The sequence below is a fragment of the Balaenoptera musculus genome, chromosome 10, assembly GCF_009873245.2.
Source record: "Balaenoptera musculus isolate JJ_BM4_2016_0621 chromosome 10, mBalMus1.pri.v3, whole genome shotgun sequence".
In the NCBI taxonomy this organism is placed as follows: Eukaryota; Metazoa; Chordata; class Mammalia; order Artiodactyla; family Balaenopteridae; genus Balaenoptera; species Balaenoptera musculus.
Window position 1 is genome coordinate 95397827 of NC_045794.1, and position 18367 is coordinate 95416193.

An 18367-nucleotide genomic window follows, 5' to 3' on the forward strand; every position below is an offset into this window, starting at 1 on the left:
AGACCGCTAGTAGGCATTGATAGCTTTTAAGCCCTTGTGGTGAAGTTGTGTGAATTTTTAAAATCCCATAAAGAAGACACAAGGACTTTTAAAGACATACCATTTGATGAATTGCAAGATTCAACATAGTGAAGATGTCACACCTCCTCAGATTGATCTATGGATTTGAAACAATTCCAATCAAAATCCCAGCAGGATTTTCTTGTAGATACAAGCTGATTCTAAAATTTATATGGAAAGGTAAAGGATCTAGAATAGCCAAAACAGTTTTGAGAAAGAATAAAGTTAGAGGCATCACACCAACTGATGTTATAATGTAGATTTTAAATACAGATTAATAAAGCTGTGGTCATCAAGAGCATTGAGTTGGTGGAAGGATAGACACATAGATCAGTGGAATAGAATAGAGTCAAGAAATAGACCCATACATGTATGGCCAGTTAATTTTTGACAAAGGTGCAAAAGGTAATTAAATGGAGAAAGGATAGTCTTTTTTTCTTTTTTTTTAAAGTAACCGGAAGTATTTAAAATACTCTTTTTTTAAAAAAAATTTATTTTTGGCTGCGTTGGGTCTTTGTTGCTGCGCGCGGGCTTTCTCTAGTTGCGGCGACTGGGGGGGCTGCTCTTCGTTGAGGTGCACGGGCTTCTCACTGCGGTGGCTTCTCTTGTTGCAGAGCACAGGCTGTAGGTGCACAGGCTTCAGTAGTTGTGGCACACGGACTCTAGAGCGCAGGCTCAGTAGTTGTGGTGCATGGGCCTAGCTGCTCTGCGGCATGTGGGAAGCTTCCCAGACCGGGGCTCGAACCCGTGTCCCCTGCATTGGCAGGCGGATTCTTAACCACAGCGCCACCAGGGAAGTCCAGAGAAAGGATGGTCTTTTCAACAAATAATATTGGAAAAATTGGACATCCATTTGCCAAAAAAAAAAAAAAAATTTACCTAAATCTCCTGCCTTATGTAGAAATTAACTCAAAATGGATCACAGGTCTAAATGTAAAACTATAACACTTTTATTTTTTACTTATTTATTTTTAAATTTGTTTATTTGGCTGTGCTGGGTCTTAGTTGTGGCATGAGGGATCTTTTAGTTGAGGCATGCAGGCTCTTAGTTGCAGCATGCATGTGGGATCTAATTCCCTGACCAGGGATCGATCCTGGGCCCCCCTGCATTGGGAGCATGGAGTCTTAACCACTGGACCACCAGAGAAGTCCCTATAACACTTTTAGAAGAAAACAGAAGATATCTTGACCTGGGACTGGGCAAAGAGTTCTTAGACATGACATCAAAAGCATGAACCATGAAAGAAAAAAAATGATTAAATGGATTTCATGAGGGGCCACAACTATTGAGCTTGTGCGCCTCAGTGAGAGAGCCTGCGTGCTGCAAACTACAGAGCCCACGTGCTCTGGAGCCCGTGCGCCACAACTGGAGAGAAGCCCGAGCACTGCAATGCAGAGACGGTGCACTGTAACGAAAGATCCCACATGCCTTAACAAAGATCCTGTGTGCTGCAACTAAGACCCGACGCAGCCAAAAAAATAAGGAAAATAAATAAATATATATATATATTTTCAAATAAATTTATTTATTTATTTATTTATTTTTGGCTGTGTTGGGTCTTCGTTTCTGTGCGAGGGCTTTCTCCAGTTGCGGCGAGCGGGGGCCACTCTTCATCGCAGTGCGTGGGCCTCTCAGTGTCGCGGCCTCTCTTGTTGCGGAGCACAGGCTCCAGACGCATAGGCTCAGCAGTTGTGGCTCACGGGCCCAGTTGCTCTGCGGCATGTGGGATCTTCCCAGACCAGGGCTCGAACCCGTGTCCCCTGCATTGGCAGGCAGATTCTCAACCGCTGCGCCACCAGGGAAGCCCAAATAAATATTTTTTAAAAAAGGATTTCATCACAACTAAAAACTTTTGCTTTACAAAAGACACTGGTAAGTGAATGAAATAGCAGGTAGAGACTGGGGAAAATATTTGCAAATCACATATGCAAGAAAAGACTTTTATCCAAAATATATGAAGGACTCTCAAAATTCAGTAGTTAAGAAAACAAACAACACAATTAAAACATAGGTATGAGACTTAAAGAGACACTTCACCAAAGAAGATATGTGAATGGCAAATAGGCACATGAAAAGATGCTCAACATCATTATTAGCCATTAGGGAAATGCAAATTAAAGCTGTGATGAGATATCATTATACACTTCTTAGAATGTCTAAAAAAAAAAAACAAACCACGTGATGAGAATGTGGAGCAACAAGAACTGTCGTGCAGTACCTGTGGGATGCAGATGGTACACCACTTTGGAAAACAGTTTGGCAGTTCCTTATAAAGTTAAACAGCAGTCTCACTCCTAGGTATTTACCCTAGAGATATGAAAAGTTATGTTCACACAGAAACCTGCCCATGAGTGTTTATAACAGCTCTCTTCATAATTGCCAAAAACTGGAAACAGCCCAAATGCCCTTCAGGGGATGAATGGATAAACTGTACTACATCCATAGGATGGAATACTGCTCTACAATAAGAAGGGACCAGCTGTTGATGCACGCACCAGCTTGGGTGAATCTCAAAAGCATAATGCTGAGTGAGAGAATCCAGTCTCGAAAGGTTATGTACTTAAAGACATAGAGTACAATGGTGGTTGCCAGGGGCTGGAGGGAAGGGAGAATGGGGAGTTTTTGTTTAATGGGTATAGAGTTTCAGTTTTACAAGATGAAAAGAGTTATGGGGATGGATGGTGGTGATGGCTGCACAACACTGTGAATATATTTAATACCAGTAAAATGTACACTTAAAGATGGCTTAAAAAATGGTTAAGATGATAAAGTTTATGTTATATGTGTTAACCACAATAAAAAGAGGAAGAAAAAGGTCATGCACTGCATAATTTGATTTATGGCATTCTTGAAAAGACTGTAGAGTGATGGGGCACAGGTCAGTGGTTGCCAGGAGTTAGGGGAGGATGTGGCTTCAAAGGGGCAGCATGAGGGCGTGTTTGGGGAAGATGGGCTGTGCTGTGTCTTTATTGTGGCGGTAGTTACACAAATCTCTACGAGTGTTAAAATTCATAGACCTGCCCACCAGAAAGGCAATTTTACTATACGCTAATTTAAAAATAAAAACAAACTCCCACACTCTGCTGAAGTTGCTCCAGGGTGCAAAGCACAAAACTAAAGCGCTGGAATAAATGCAGCATAAAAGCAATTGAAATGAAAAAATAAAAATGAAAAAGCTATAAAGTCACTCCCTGTCAGTATGTAAATAAACAAAAGATGAAATTTGCCACGAAAGCTGACCACAGGCTTTTTACATATCTGATTGCAAAAGCCTGTTGAAGTAGTTTTCACATCCTTTTTTGAAGTCTGTTACTGCTTACTTGTAAGAAGTTGTGCACAGTATTCGTGCTTGTTTAATTTTCAATAAAGCTTTCAATCCAAATTTTACTCTCCTTGCAGTTGAACTTTGATTTTTCCAGTTTTAGTTTGCTCTAGTTCAGTTTGGTGGGCACGGGAATGCCTTTGTGAACCAGGCACGGCTCTCAAGTGGGGGCTGGGTGTAGGGGAGGCTTTCAGTGAGAGTTAGTGGATCACACCTGCGCCTGGTGTCAGGGTCGTTTCTGGGGCTTAGAAAATGCAGGTGCTCAGAGTGCCCCCCCAAGGAGATTTAGGAAATTCAGAGTCTGTGTTTGGGCTGGCTCCTAGACAGCTCTGTGTATATGTGTGTGTGTTTGTGTTTAAAGCTCTGTCGTGGTTATACTGAACAGCCTGCTTTGAGATCCGTGGGGTAGAATGGGAGTCAGACACAGGCAAGAGTGGGGGGCCAAGTGTAGTAGGGATACACAAGAGGGCTGGCAACCAAGCCTGGGGAGGGGCTTCCTGAAGGAAGACTTCCTGGAGGCGGTGACTCCCGAGCCAGAGTCCCGAAGGACATGGAGAATTATTAGACAAGGACAAGGAGGGTGTTCCACGCAGAGGGAAAGAGCGGGATGTGGACAGGGTACTGCAAGCATTTGGTACTAGTGGAGAAGCATATGGCAGGGGGGCAGATGGGAGAGGACGACACCAGGGTGGAGTGGGGACCAGGGCGTGGAGACCCCAGTGCCAGGAAGAGTGACTGAGGCTGAGCTTCTAAGTCAGTTTCTCTAGGTGTGGATCTGGGTTGCTTGAATCCGTCCCCCTGGGAGGAGCCAGCTACACTGCATATATCCTGAGCCCCGCCAGGATCAGACGTTCTGTGGGAGGGGCCTGGAAATCTGTGGTTTTAACCAGTGCCTGAGGGATTGGAGTCAGAGCCGTTGCAGTGCAAGGTGGGGACCACCAAAGAGTTTTATACGAGGAGTTTGCTTCATTTGTGTATGTGTGTTTCACTCGTGCTCCATAGCGTAGCGCACTCCTGGAGATCCCTGCTGAGCCTTGCATGTGGGAACTCTAGTCTTTTTCAGGTTTCCTGGGGAAGTTTGTGGATTAGCCATAAACCACGCAAACCCTTCTGCAGGTGTTTGTTCATAACACGCATCATTGTTTTCCAGGAGGAAGTGGAACCCTCTGGGTGGGGCTCCGGGCCTGCTAGGTTTTTGTCGGGGAAGAAAAAGAAGATGAGGTGGGGTCTGCCCTGGGCGAGAAGGTAATGCGTCTTGGTTTCCTGGTGTCCTTCCCAGGAACAGCAGCCAAGCTGGACGGACGACCTGCCGCTCTGCCACCTCTCTGGAGTTGGCTCAGCCTCCAACCGCAGCTACTCTGCTGATGGCAAGGGCACTGAGAGCCACCCACCAGAGGACAACTGGCTCAAGTTCAGGTGAGGGTGCTGGCAGCGCTCTCCTGGGCATCAGAAGTAGGTTTGCAAGCAAGAGAAAGCAGTTTTGCAGCTGTTTTCCGTGGGGCTTCCTGGTGAGATATGGCCCATGGGAGGTGGTGTCTGCTGCTGTCCCCTCCACATCTAGACGTTAGACCAGCTGAAGGCCTGCTGCAGGGGGCAGGGGTATCCTAGAAGGTCATGGCCAGAGAGCAATGATGGTTAAAGTGGGGGACCCACGTGGGCACCTGAAGCCACAGCTGCTGTGTCTTTTGTCTCCCCAATGCCTTTCCCTCCTCCCCCTCACCCTGGAGCTGGCATCACTCTTCTGTGAGTGCCTGGTCTCAGGCCACCTCCTGCCCTCTCCCTCTGTCAGGAGTGAGAACAACTGCTTCCTGTACGGGGTCTTCAACGGCTACGATGGCAACCGGGTAACCAACTTCGTGGCCCAGCGGCTGTCCGCGGAGCTCCTGCTGGGCCAGCTCAGCGCCGAGCACACTGAGGCCGACGTGCGGCGGGTCCTGCTGCAGGTACTGGGGCTCGGGCTGGCTGGCCGTGGCTGAGGTCCCTGGGCCTCGGCCCTGCGGCTGCAGAGCCTGCGGTTAGCCCGGGGCTGGTCCGAAGACCTCGCTGGCTCCTTGTCTCTGCAGAAGAACCAGCTCTGGGAGCCTCTCCCAGCGGCAGGGGCACCCCACTTCCCAGGTGCGGGGCCGGGCAGCCAGCAGCAGTCCTTCCCCACGACTGGCAGGGTTGGCTCTGGACGAGATGCTCCTGGGGAAGGGGATTATGGACGTCACCTTGGACGTGGAGTGTGGTGGCAGTTGCTCAGCCCTGGTAGAAACAAGGTCGTTGAGGGTGATCCTCTCCCTCCGTGTGGCTCAGGCACTCAGCCGCTAGTCACTGCGGGCTCCCCAGGCCCTGCCTCCTCACTCCCAGTTGGCTCGTGCTTGTTTGCCACTTCTGTGTTTCTGCTTGCTGCTGTTCTGGAGTTTTTCCTCCTGGCATCTCCTTTTGGAAGCAAGTCCAGGGGCACTTAGTTTTAGATGAGAAGTGTGGATTCCTCTTCCTCGAAAACAGCGCTCCCAGCCATTTTCCTGCCTTGGCACCTGAGGGCCCAGGCACCGGCCATGGCCTTAGGGCCCAGTGCCAGTGATTCTCAGCTGGTGCCCTTGGGAAAGGTGGCAGCGTGAGCTGTGTTGAGGGGCCCTCAGGATGTGGCAGTGACACTAGCTGTCACTGACCTAGACTTAGTCTGGGCCGGGCGCTGGGTGCTCGGGGTGGATACCCTCAGTCACTCTCAGAGCAGCACTTCGTCTGTTTCATCGATCCATGAGGAGGCCGCGCTGCCTGGCCGGCAAGTGCAGAGCTGGCTGTCGCCCTCAGGCAGCCTGACTCCAAGCCTGTGCTCCTCACCTCTCTGCCGCGTCCCGCCTCTCTGGTCGCCCTGCACTGCCACCTGGAAGGCACCAGCCCCGCGGGGCCATCTTTATCAGACCTTGCTCTGCAGGAGCAGCAGTGCCTGGTGGTGCGCCGTGTGAAGCCCCATCACATGGTAACCTGCAGTTGATACAACTTGTTGCTGTTAATAGTGAGCATTTCAGCAGCAGATGACAGTGGTGTTTGAACTGGCCTTTGCCTCCTTGTCCTCTGCCTCCAGGCCTTCGATGTGGTGGAGAGGAGCTTCCTGGAGTCCATCGATGACGCATTGGCAGAGAAGGCGAGCCTCCAGTCCCAGCTGCCTGAGGTAACGTCCCCAGCCTGTGCCCCAGGAGAAGCAGATCAAGGTCCAGCTTTGCCAGGAGCAAGGACTCATCTGCCATGTCCCTCCCAGACCACTGACACAACTGGGCCAGAGCAGCAGGCGTTAGGGGACAGTTTCTGATGGGATGCGGGTGGCAATGGGTCTGCCCTCCTAGGGCCCTCCTTGGCTGGCTACGAGCAGCCGTACTCTGGGACTCCACTTGGGGTGGGCACAGGGTGTGAGAGAAGCTCCTTCCAGGTCGGTCCTCTGCCCGAATCTGTCCAGGCCTCGTCACCTGCCTGCTCACGTCATGCGCAGGTACCTTCAGGGCCGACGGGACGAGTTAGGTCACGCCTGGCTCTGCTGAAAGAAGCCTGCCCTGGGGCTGCAGCCAGCTTCCTTCCCGGCTGGGCCTCAGATGCTCTCTCTGTAAGGGAGGGGAGGTTGGTGAGACGGTCTCCGAGGCCCGGCCTGCTCTGACCGCCGATGATGGCTTCTAGGGCGTCCCTCAGCACCAGCTGCCTCCTCAGTATCAGAAGATCCTCGAAAGACTCAAGACGTTGGAGAAGGAGATTTCGGGAGGAGCCATGGCCGTGGTGGCGGTCCTTCTCAACAACAGGCTCTATGTCGCCAATGTCGGTGAGCCACCTGCCTGTCCCAAGACGGGAGAGCAGGGGAGAAGGTCAGCCTCGGGATCCGTGTGTCCTTTGGGCGGTCTGCTTCCCAGACACGGAAGACCTCCACCTCGAGCGTCCTGAGACCACTTAAGAGTTTCCCGTTAACTCCATAGGACATCTCAGTCCCAGCCCGGGGCATTTGAAGTACCTGCTGAGAGGCTGGTGTCCCGGCTTGAGTCCCCCCTGTGCCCCTAACTGGCTTGTGGCCTTGGGGAGTTGTGTCCTCTCTCTGGGCTACCTCAGTGCCTTCCTTGTCTGGAAGAGGTTGCCCGGCTGTGGAAGACCCACTTGGCATGAAGGGCGGCAAGATGGGCTGGGTGTGGGCTGGAGGGTGAGAGGTCACAGCGACGTTTGGATTTGTAGGTGAAGAAGGGCCATGTGGGAGCCCAAGAAGGCGGTGCCCTCAGGGTGCAGTTTACTGCAGGGGCTCTGGAGAGACCCCACTGATACGGTCCCTCTTCTCTTCCTCCTTAAGATTTCGTTATGGAAAAAATTCAAAACTGTAATAAACAGCAGAGTGAAGAGCATTTAATGAACTGCTGTGTGCCCATCCCCCAGCCCCAGCATCCTTCCCCCGGCCAGCATCTGGGGCTTCACCTACAGCCCTCTGTCCCCGCGTTGTTGTTGAGCAAACCCAGACATTGTGTCGTGCTATCTGTGAATATTGCAGTGTGGCTCCTTAGAGAAAAGGTCTCTTATTAAAATCCTGATCGTAACTGTCCTCGGATGTCACTGGAAAAGTTTAACCTAATTCCTTAATATTATCAGCTCTCCCTGACTGGTGACTGGCTCCAGTGGTCTGAGCCTATTTTCTTTGCTCATTTCAAGGATTTCCATGTGTGAGATGCTTGCCTTTTCTCTCTTTTCTCAACGTGTCCTGTTCTTCGCTGTGCTCTCAGTCTTCGCTCAGCTGCTCAAATTCTCCTGCAGGTACGAACCGTGCACTTTTATGCAAATCCACGGTAGATGGTCTGCAGGTGACACAGTTGAACGTGGACCACACCACAGAGAATGAGGACGAGCTCTTCCGGCTCTCACAGCTGGGTGAGTGGGGGGCGGGGCCTGGTGGCTCGCCCTGTGCCTTCTGTTGGCCATGTAGAGAGAGGCATGAAGTGGACGGGCTGTGACCTTGGGCTTGGGACCAGCCTGCCTGGGGCTGAATCCCAGCTCTGACACTTACTAGTTGGTGATTTTGGAACTTACTCAAGTTTTCTGTGCCTCAGTTTCCCCTTCTGTGTAATGAGGATAATAGTAACACTTACCTCAGGGTGTTGTGAGGATTGAAAGAGTTATTACGTGTGAAATGCTTCCAGGAGTCTCTGGTATGCACTGTTATTGGTGGAGACTGAGAAGCCAAAGAAGTCCTGGGGCTCCAGCTGCCGCCATGGCCACCCCCTCCCTTCTCCGTGAGCCCAGGCTGCAGAGGGAGCTGAGCTGGGCAGTGCTGGATCTGCTGTCCCGTAGGGGAGGACTCAGCCAAGGGTGTTCTGATGGGGATGGGGGCTGAGGACACTGGGGGACTTTGGGCTCACTGCCCTCCAAGGTGCCTGCTATGATCTCACTTCCTGTTCAGTGCCTTGTTTTTGTGGATAGGTCTGTATCCCCTTCTTTTGGTTCTTCTTTATGAACAAACTCTGAGGTTGTCGTGTTGTTCTTCCTCTGGTAGGTTTGGATGCAGGAAAGATCAAGCAAGTGGGGGTCATCTGTGGGCAGGAGAGCACCAGGCGCATTGGGGATTACAAGGTCAAATACGGCTACACTGACATCGACCTACTCAGGTGAGTGGCCGGCCCAGCTGCCCCCATTTGTAAGACCAGAGGCCTGGGGCAGATGCAGATTTTAGGCTCTAGGAACAAAAGGTACAGTTGAGGTAGTATGGAGCCCAAGGAGATTCTTTCGTTCTCCCAGAGAGGTTGGTGTGGGACAGGCCCTGGACCCAGCAGGCCAGGAGTTGGGGTCCTGTAGAGCTAGGCTGGCAAGGGGTTAGGTGGGGAGCTGGGCCAAAGCCAAGGGCAGCAACCAGTGCCACAGGGCCTGGAAGGAGAGGCCAGAGTTGGCATGAGCTGCCTGGTGTGGATAGAGACAGACCGAAGGCCTATTGGTCGGTATTGTCATGGCTGGGGCCAGGGCGGGGCTGCCAGATGGGTTGTCCCTTCTGGATGCCACCCACTGCTCATAGCAAACAGACGATGATAATAATGTGAGCCTTTATCCAAGCCCGTGCACAGTTTTTACATCCGTTCTCTTATTCAGTCCTCAGGCCCTATGAGGTGGGTGCTGTTATTGCCCCAAAGGTATTTTCGTATGAGGAAACTGACACATGCAGACACTAGGTAGCCTGCCTGGTCTCAGGGCTAATAGTGGGCTTAGGCAAGACTTGAACCCAGGCAGGCTGAATTCAGAGCTCGTGTCCTGAACTACGGTGACCCTGTATGCGAGAACACTGTGTGTGTGTGTGTGTGTGTGTGTGTGTGTGTGTGATGCCCATCTTGTGTCTTAGGAAACATGTGTTACAGCTCCTTACCCTCACAAGGTTTAAATAATTACATTTGGAACCTTTTGTCTCTAATTTGTCGGGTTCTGTTTGCTTTATGGAAAGGTCCATCTGTGATTTAAAACATGAACACTTGATGCCGTTTCTTTCGATATTTATTTCTAGATTTCAGAGGCAACAGAAATGCCCTCACAGCAGGGACTTATCTGGCCGGTGGGGATGGGGGAGGAGATGGGACACCCAAAGCTTTTTTGTTAAGAGGGAAATTCACATGTCCAAAAAAAGTTAAAAATAAACGCATTAAGAGGTTTATTTGGGTAAAAAAAAAAAAAAAAATAAAACAATTCAAACAGTGCCCAGGATATGCAGTGAAAAGTGAATCTTCCTCCCACCCCAAGCCCAGACTCCTTCCTCAGAAGCTGCTAGTTTCTGAGGTATCCTGCCCTGGAGTTTCTGTGTACATGCGCGCATGTGTGTGCGCGCCGCCTGCCCTGTGCATGGCGCGTGCTTGTTGGGGGTGGGGAGGGAGCAAGCTGCTTTTTCAAAACACCCACAAATGCTAGCATTCCGCGCCCAGTGTTGTGCACCTCACTTTTTTCAGTATAGGCACCCACTCCTCCATTCCTGCACACCTACAATTTAGGCTGGCAGCATTCTTGGTAACAGTTGCTAGGATTCCAGTGTGTAGCTGTCAGCGCTCACCTAACCTGCCCCTACTGATGGACCGACCTTCAGGATGTTGCCAGACTCACTCTTTCAAATCCTGTTGCCAGGAACATCTTCTCATCCCTGCCCTGTGTGCATGTGTGCGTGCTGGAGCTTCCCGACATTGAGCAGCTCTGATGGTGCGTCAGTTCACAGTCCCTCTGCAGCTAGAGTGTATGTGGGGCCTGGGTCAGCTTGGAGGAGCCCAAGAGGAGTGGGCTTTTAAAAGAGAACCCACCCCTCTGGCTGTCCCACCCTCCCCCTGCCACCCCCCGGCTCTGTGGACAGGAAATGCGGAGTGGGACCAGGATTGGGCATTTGACCTTGGCCGTTGTGACCCCAGCCTCCCTCTGGCTTTCTTGGCCCTCTGAGCTTTATTTTAAGAGCTGCCCTCAGAAGACAGGTCTGTTTTTCTGGTTTTCTCTCTCCTCTCTTTCTTTTCCTCTTGTCAGATGTGTGTTTTATTTTACATTCTGGGTGTAGATTCTTCTCACCGGAATAAATGTCCCCAGGGGGCCATTCCAAGCACAGCTGTCCCCTCTGCTCTCTTCCCACAGTGCCGCCAAGTCCAAGCCCATCATCGCGGAGCCTGAAATCCACGGTGCACAGCCTCTGGATGGGGTGACTGGCTTCCTGGTGCTGATGTCCGAGGGGCTGTACAAGGCCCTGGAGGCAGCCCATGGGCCTGGGCAGGCCAACCAGGTGAGCTGGGCCCGAGGAGAGCACGGCTGGCCAGCCTGCACGGTGGCATGCTCCCCAGAGCTCTGATTCTCACGTGCTTTCCCCAGACATCTTCTCTGGGTTCAAAGTTGGGGGAAGAAAAAGCCCAGAGTTCCAAGAACACCCATCCTACCCAAAAGCTTTGCTCATCTGGGCTTGAAGCAGTGTCAGTCTCCAGGGCCCTGAGCAAAGCCTAAGGGAAGAGGGTGAGGGAAATGAATTTCCACAGGCACACGTGGCTCTGGAGACTGTCTGGGAAGGGCCCGGGTGGGCCACGGAGGAAAGCCCAGCAGGGGCGCGGCCTGGTACACAGAGCGCTGGCCAAGGAGTCGTGCGGCCCGCCCAGGTCCCGCTCCACTGCCTCCTTCGCTTCCCTCTTTGAGCTGCAGATGATATACAGTTCATTCCTTGTTTCTGAGACAGGGATGATGACATCTACCTTTGTGGGGTTGTGATGAGGGCTGGGCGTGGTAGACGTAGGTTCTCAGCCAGGGGGAGCTGCTGCTTTTTCCTGCGCCTTGGAATGCACGTGTCAGATGGTCGTCACTAAAGTGGGACTTGGAGGCAGTCACGTCGAGGATGATCTAGAAGGGAAGCTGCCTTTGCCTGACCTGGGCTTGCTGGGTCAGTCAGAGAAGTTCAGCTTGCGTTTCTCCTTCCATCTGTGATTCTGGTGAGAAGGTAACCTTTTCTGCTCTGTCCAAATTAAAAATAATGAGGGAAAGTCTTAGGTGCCTAACTGTCTCCTAATACCTGTGTTCAAGGTTTTTCATCTATTTTATCTCATTCCTTCCAGTAGCCTTATAACATAGTAGGGGCAGGGGCTCACTGCCGTGTCACGCTAGGGAACTTGGGGCTCACAGAGTTCAGGGTCTTGCCTGAGGTGACAAAGCTGGTCAGTGCTGGAGCTGAGCCCCCCGGACCGGGCCCAGGTCATTTCCTGTTACCTGCCCCTGCCCTCCTACCTCCAAGAGACTGCAGCCAGCCATCATGTAGAGGATTTTGTGTTTATATTTTTTATCTTACCATAAATGTGATTTTTTTTCCTTTCTTTGCTCTTCGCGATAAGACTATCCAGTGGCTTCTACTGGGTTCTAGAATACACTGGACAGTGGACTTCTCTGAGGGCAGGGACCCTGTCTTCATCCTGTATCCTCAATTTCTGACAAAATCGACATATCATCTCCTACAATAAGTTTGTTCCAGGAAAGAAAGCTGAATAATAATGACAATTTGTACTGAGCTTTTTAGTAGTCTCCGAAGCGCCCTCACATCCATCATGTTATTTAATCCTCGCTGTAATGCAGTGAGGTGGATATTATCCCCCATTTTTTTGGTGTGTGGAAGCCAAAAATCAGAGAAATCACAAGGTCACACCTTTTCTAATGAGAAAGTTCCAAAAGAGTTATTCTGAATACCTTGAGAAGCTCAGGTTGCAGGCTTGGCTGGTGGGGACGTCCGCTTGCTTGGCTGGTGACCCCTAAGTGTCCTGATTCGGCTGTGAAGGTGTGGCCTACACTCCCTGGGCCCCCTCGTGCCTCACCAGGTTTCTGCTCCCCTCGCCCCCAGGAGATCGCCGCCATGATCGACACGGAGTTCGCCAAGCAGACTTCCCTGGATGCAGTGGCCCAGGCCGTGGTGGACCGGGTGAAGCGCATCCACAGTGACACCTTCGCCAGTGGCGGGGAGCGTGCCAAGTTCTGCCCAAGGCACGAGGACATGACCCTGCTGGTGCGGAACTTTGGCTACCCCCTGGGAGAGATGAGCCAGGCCGCACCCTCCCCCGCCCCAGGTATGCGTGTGCAAGCCTGCACTAGGAAGGCGCCGGAGGCCATGTGTGTGCAAGCCTGCACTAGGAAGGCGCCGGAGGCCATGTGTGTGCAAGCCTGCACTAGGAAGGCGCTGGAGGCCGTCTGGGGCTGGGGCCTTGCTGCCTGGGGCGGGGTGGAGTCGGGAGGCCTGGCTTTGAGCAGTTCCAGGCCGGGCCCTGACTTTAAAGCTCTCTGAGCTGTGCTTACTTTTCCCTTTTTGTCTGTGAAATGAGGACAATACCACCTGCCCTGGCCTCCTTTGAAAGACCTGAGTGCGCGGGAAGCACTTTGCAGCGCCACGGGCCACATCGCGGGGACAGCGGCCGCTGCGGGCTTGGTGCCTGCTGTGCGCCAGCCACCTCACCCGCATGTTTCCTTTCGTCCTCATTAACAGCCCTTTCACAGAAAGGAAACTGAGGCCCTAGAATGAAGGGACCTGGCCGAGGTTGGGCATGTCAGAGGTGAGAGAGAGATGCTTTACTCTCTACCTTTTTAATTCTAAATCAAGTTGCCCAGAAAGAATTATTCTTTTGTTCTCCCTCCCAGTGCTGCTTTAGTGTCAAGACCATCAATTCCTGGGGGCTGCATTTCTTTTTCTTTTTTTCAAACAAGCAAGCCCTAGCACTCAAGCATCAGATGGATTTGTTCTCCCACGGACACTGGGGTTACTGGAGTTTCTCTAGCTTGTTATTGCAACCGTATTTTTGTTGGGCCAGCCTCAACTAGGAGCATACTTAGCCCTTGGGTTAAAGCACCGTGGGAAGCCAGGCAGTAACCCTTTCGTTGAGGCAGCTCAGCACTTCTCTTCCTGCTTTGAGCACCAGCAGTGCTTTGCTGCTGAGAGGAGGCCCCTGCCTGGCCCGGAAGAGTCTCTGCCACAGATACTCCTTCGCTGTCCTAAGGGGCAGAGGGTCAAGCTAGGGGAACTGAACCGGGCCACCGCCTACCTTCTCAGGCCCTGGAGCGGCCCTGTTGCTGCCACCCCAGGGTCCCCCCCAGCCGCGCCCTGTAGCCCACCACTCTCTTCCTCCCAAAGCTGCAGGAGGACGCGTGTACCCCGTATCCGTGCCTTACTCAAGCGCCCAGAGCACCAGCAAAACCAGCGTGACCCTGTCCCTCGTCATGCCCTCCCAGGGCCAGCTAGTCAACGGGGCCCACAGCGCCTCCACCCTGGACGAAGCCACTCCCACCCTCACCAAGTAAGCGGCCCCCGCAGCCCCAGCTGTCTCAGGCCTGCTTCCTGGGCACAGCCCTGGGTCCCTGGACAGGAGTGGCCGTAGGGCCACGTCCTGTGCCTGAGGAACCTTGGGTGAGGTGCCCTGAGATGCGCCGGGGTCTTGTTCCTCTCAAATCCCCCAGTTCCATCCCTGGGGAGGCCTCCCTAGCCTCCGAGGCGGGACTGCAGGTTCCAGCAGCTCCTTGAAGCCGGAAGGGAGGGGGTGGAGACGGGCAGCTCATTGCTTCTCGCAGGTGCCGTGGATTTGTTTTCATTGAATGGGAAGGTTGTCCTCTTGTTCTTTTCTCTTCTCCCGTCTCGGAGTGTGTGATTTGGGGGGCCTCCCCCATGGTATCTGTGCTTGTGGGACATTGTTTGGCCTGTGCCGGCTTATGAGAGCCAGTGCTCTCTGACTAAAGCGTCCGATTTTAGCTTTGAAGCGAGTTCTCTAGTTTCAGGCTGGGGGAGGGGTGGAGGCAGCAGGGGGTCTGGAGCCTGGGGGTGTGGTGGGCAGGCCCCCTCCTCACTCCTGGCAGACCTGCCTGACAGGTCTGGTGTCTGCCCTGCCGCCTCCACGTCTGGGGAATGTACCCCCACCTGCCACACCAGGGGGCTGGGCTCTGGTTTCCACATTCCAGCCCTGCACAGAATAATAGAGGTGCCCCACCCATCCCACTCAGGATCTGGCCGGTTGGAAGGGCCACCGGGAAGGTTTCCCTGTGCCTCGCAGGGGGCCTTTCCTTCTCCCTGCCCCCAGGCTGCTGCCGCTGCCACCACTGCTGCCGCCACCCCTGTGGGCTGGAGGGACCTGCCAGGCAGCTGAGTGATGGGCATCCTGAGTGTTGTACGGGTGGCCTCCCCACCCCTGCAGGGCTGCTCAGAGGAGCCACCAGCTGTGTCCACAAAGGCAGGGCGTGATAGCAGCCATCCCAGACCAGGCAGGAGAACCAGCCATTTTCCTGTGCCTCCAGCTCCCTGGGTCCCTCCATCCCGTCGGCGCTTAGTTGCTCCCCCCCCCGCCCCACCCCCGCTGCCGGGCTGGCCCAGCTCTGAGTGCTGGGAGTGTGCAGGACAGTGGGTTAGCAGGTAATTCCCAGATGTTACAGGCTGTGTGGCACAGGGTGGGTGCCTGGGGGGCCCGTCCCCACCCAGCTTGCGAGAGGAACGAGGAGGAGGGAGTAAGGAGGTTTTCCGGGAGAAGAGCCCTGGCCTGCCTGTGACCAGTGGGGTTTGGTCTGGGATGGATTTGGAGAGGTTGGAGTGGATGGCGTCCAGCTCGGCGCCGCTCTGAGGGTGGCAAGTTCTGCATCCTACACGGTAGCCACTAGCCATGCGTGATTACCGAGCACTGAAGTGAGGGATCCATTTTATTTAATTCTAGTTAATTTAAATAGCCACATGTAGCTAGAGCTTCAAAAATACATTTGACTTTTCCTCTGCCCTGAAGAACATCTGGCCGGCTGGCTCTTGTGGTTGCCTCTGTGCCCTGTGCCCTGAGGGGCTGGCCAGACGCCACGGCCTGTGACTGATTTGCCCCTGTTGTGCTCCCAGCCAGAGCCCGACCCTGACCCTGCAGTCCACCAACACGCACACCCAGAGCAGCAGCTCCAGCTCTGACGGGGGCCTCTTCCGCTCCCGGCCCGCCCACTCGCTCCCGCCCGGCGAGGATGGCCGCGTCGAGCCTTACGTGGACTTTGCGGAGTTCTACCGCCTCTGGAGCGTGGACCACGGCGAGCAGAGTGTGGTGACGGCGCCATAGCCCGGCCGCGGAGTGCAGCCCGAGCAGGACCTTGCCTGGGGACGGGGCCCAGCTCCGGGCAGGACGCCTGTGCCCCAGGGGCCAGCGGGGGCCTGGTGCTCAGCCTGCGTCGTACTCTCACTCCACAGCCTGCGGCGCCGTAGAGAACATTCTCTCAGTGCACCAACGCAGACCGGACCCCTTGTCACGGCGGCTGCACAGGGGCCGGAGGCAGTCCCCTGGGCAGCCTCTGCCACGACCGTTGCCGTTTCTCAGAACAAGGGGCACAAGTGCGGCAGCCCACGAGCCCCCCGAGTGGCAGCCACTGCTCTCCCAAGGCCACCCGCTTCCCGCCACCACCTCCGCTGGAGGAGCCTGTGGCCACTGCTAGCGCCCCCTCGCCCCTGGGCGGTGGTTCCCGCCTTCTCCAGCCGGCCTCTAGAGTGGAACCCCAGTTGGCGTCTGCACCTTCCAGGCCTGCACCCGTCCCTGGGCCCCGTCCCTAGGCCTCCCTGGGCTCAGGGGGACTGGGATGGCTGCAGAGGGGGCAGTCAGGTGGAGAGGAACTGGAGAGAACTGGTCCAAGAGGAGCACTGGTGCTGGAGCCCACCAGAGTGGGTAGGCTGGGCAGGGCTGGCTCCCCAGAGCCGGGTGAAGAGGAGAGGTGTGCCCGGACTGAGTGGGGGCAGGGGCCGCCCTTGTCAGGCCCCTCGGGAGCGGCGAGGCCCTGAGTCGGGGTGAGCGGTCCTGCTCTGCTTTTTCCCTGCTGGAGCTGGGGAGGGCCCCAGGGTGGGAGCCGCTAAGACTGCAGTCTTAGCCACTGACTGTGAGCCTCTGCCAGCTCCACGGTAACACACAGGTCTCAGGCCAGGCCTCGGGGCTCACTGGAAACAGAGAACAGTGGAGATGGTTCCAAGAGGGAAGAGGTTCCTGGAGCCCTGCTGCTCTGGGTGGTCGAGGGCTTTGGAGACGTGCACTGTTTTTACAGACACTTAGGGTCGGGATCAGGCCAGCCCAGGCCCTCAGTTAGACCATTTGAGGCATGTTCTCTGCCTTCGGTGGGGAAGGGGTGCCACCAGGGCTGTCAGCTGGAATTGCCCTCTGTATTTTCAGAGGAGGAAGCAGGCTCAGGAGACTCACACCTTGTCCAAGTCACACAGTCAGTGTGGAGCAGAACTCAAACTTTCTTGTCAGTCTTTGAGGCCCCCCTGGATTCTTGCCAACACCCCCCTGGTGCCCAGCCTCCTGCCCCATGATGCCCCAGACACAGCTCACCAGGGACTGACCGCTGTGCGTGGCCTCCAGTGTGCTTGGACTCTGAAAAGTCAAAGGCCAGTTCTGAGGTTCCCTGTTCGCCCTGTGGTCCAGGAATATGTTTTCCTGTGGCAGGGCAGGGCCCACTGTGGTGCCGGTTTCCGAGGGGAGCCGCGGCATGAGCAGAGGAAAAGCGGATCTCAGCGGAGGGCCCTGACCCCCCTCCGCTACGAAGCCATCTCCGTTGTGCAGGTGAGCAGATTTAAAATCAGTCCCAGAGGCTTGGGCACGAAGGGATTCTCTTCCGAGAATGTCTCTGTATGCTGTTTGGTCTCTAGAAATAGAATCACTTTTTTACGGCAGTAAAGAGATAATAAAGGGAGGTATAATACGTCGTGGTGTTAATAGTCTTCTACGGGTGTCTCGTGTAACTCGCGGCGGCCCTGGGAGGTGGCTGCCGCCTCCTGCCCCGCTCAGCAGCCGGAAGCGCCAGCTCACCAGGCCGGGGAGTGGCAGAGCCAGGATGCGAGCCCGGCCTCCGGACCGGACCGGCGCTGCCACCTCCCAGCCTGAGGGGAGAGCGCTGGGTTGCTCAGTGTCCCCCCAGGTCCCTGCACATCTGGAGGGGGTGACAGTTCTGCCCTGCTGCGGGCCAGCTCCTCCTCTTCCTGCAGGCAAGGCCGGCTCTCAGCGTGTGAGTGTGGTGTGGCTGTCAGGGCTGCGGTCACCAGGACCCAGCCCTCCCACTCCCACTCCCACTGGTTAGTAGACCTTGAGAAGGTTCCTTGGCCTCATTTTGGTTTCGTCTGCATGGAGGGTATTCTGTGAATACTAGCCCACAAAGCGCCTCTTCCCGCTTTACGGGACTTAAGACCTTGTCCCTCTAACACTGTGAAGTCATGTATAAGGAAGGGTCTGCCTGGGGCCTTGCGTGTAGCAGGTGCTACTTGCCACTTCCCCTGGGAACCCGGACGTTGGGCCGTGGGTGTGGTTATTGCCTCTTCTCAGCGAAGCCCAGAGGGGGGCTGCCAGCTGGGCTCCCAGGTGTTTCCTCCAGCAAGGGCGTCTTTCACGATTCTTCTTCCTGGGGCCCTGCTTTGAAGCCAAACAAGGACACAGATCCCTGCCAATCCTGACGGGCTCGGCACGAGCACGCGCTTTGTTCCCACGCAGAGGTGATGTCAGCCCGGAGCAAAGAAGGGCATTTCCATGAGC

At 54.4% G+C, this 18367-nt stretch overlaps 1 protein-coding gene across 4 annotated transcripts in view; it reads left to right on the plus strand.

Annotated features, from left to right (window-relative positions):
- The window catches only part of TAB1 (TGF-beta activated kinase 1 (MAP3K7) binding protein 1), a 26608-nt gene extending 9065 nt beyond the window's left edge, over positions 1 to 17543 (plus strand). For 3 of the 4 annotated variants that reach the window (XM_036865116.1, XM_036865117.1, XM_036865118.1), the window contains 10 exons: positions 4663 to 4799; positions 5173 to 5326; positions 6454 to 6540; positions 7038 to 7176; positions 8145 to 8258; positions 8881 to 8992; positions 10971 to 11115; positions 12703 to 12925; positions 13981 to 14143; positions 15712 to 17543. In XM_036865116.1, coding sequence (XP_036721011.1) covers positions 4663 to 4799; positions 5173 to 5326; positions 6454 to 6540; positions 7038 to 7176; positions 8145 to 8258; positions 8881 to 8992; positions 10971 to 11115; positions 12703 to 12925; positions 13981 to 14143; positions 15712 to 15919 — 1482 coding nt within the window. In that variant the 3' untranslated portion in view covers positions 15920 to 17543. The remainder of the gene's footprint in view (positions 1 to 4662; positions 4800 to 5172; positions 5327 to 6453; positions 6541 to 7037; positions 7177 to 8144; positions 8259 to 8880; positions 8993 to 10970; positions 11116 to 12702; positions 12926 to 13980; positions 14144 to 15711) is intronic. The other variant, XM_036865119.1, reaches the window with a different exon arrangement.
- The last annotated feature ends 824 nt before the right edge of the window (positions 17544 to 18367 follow it).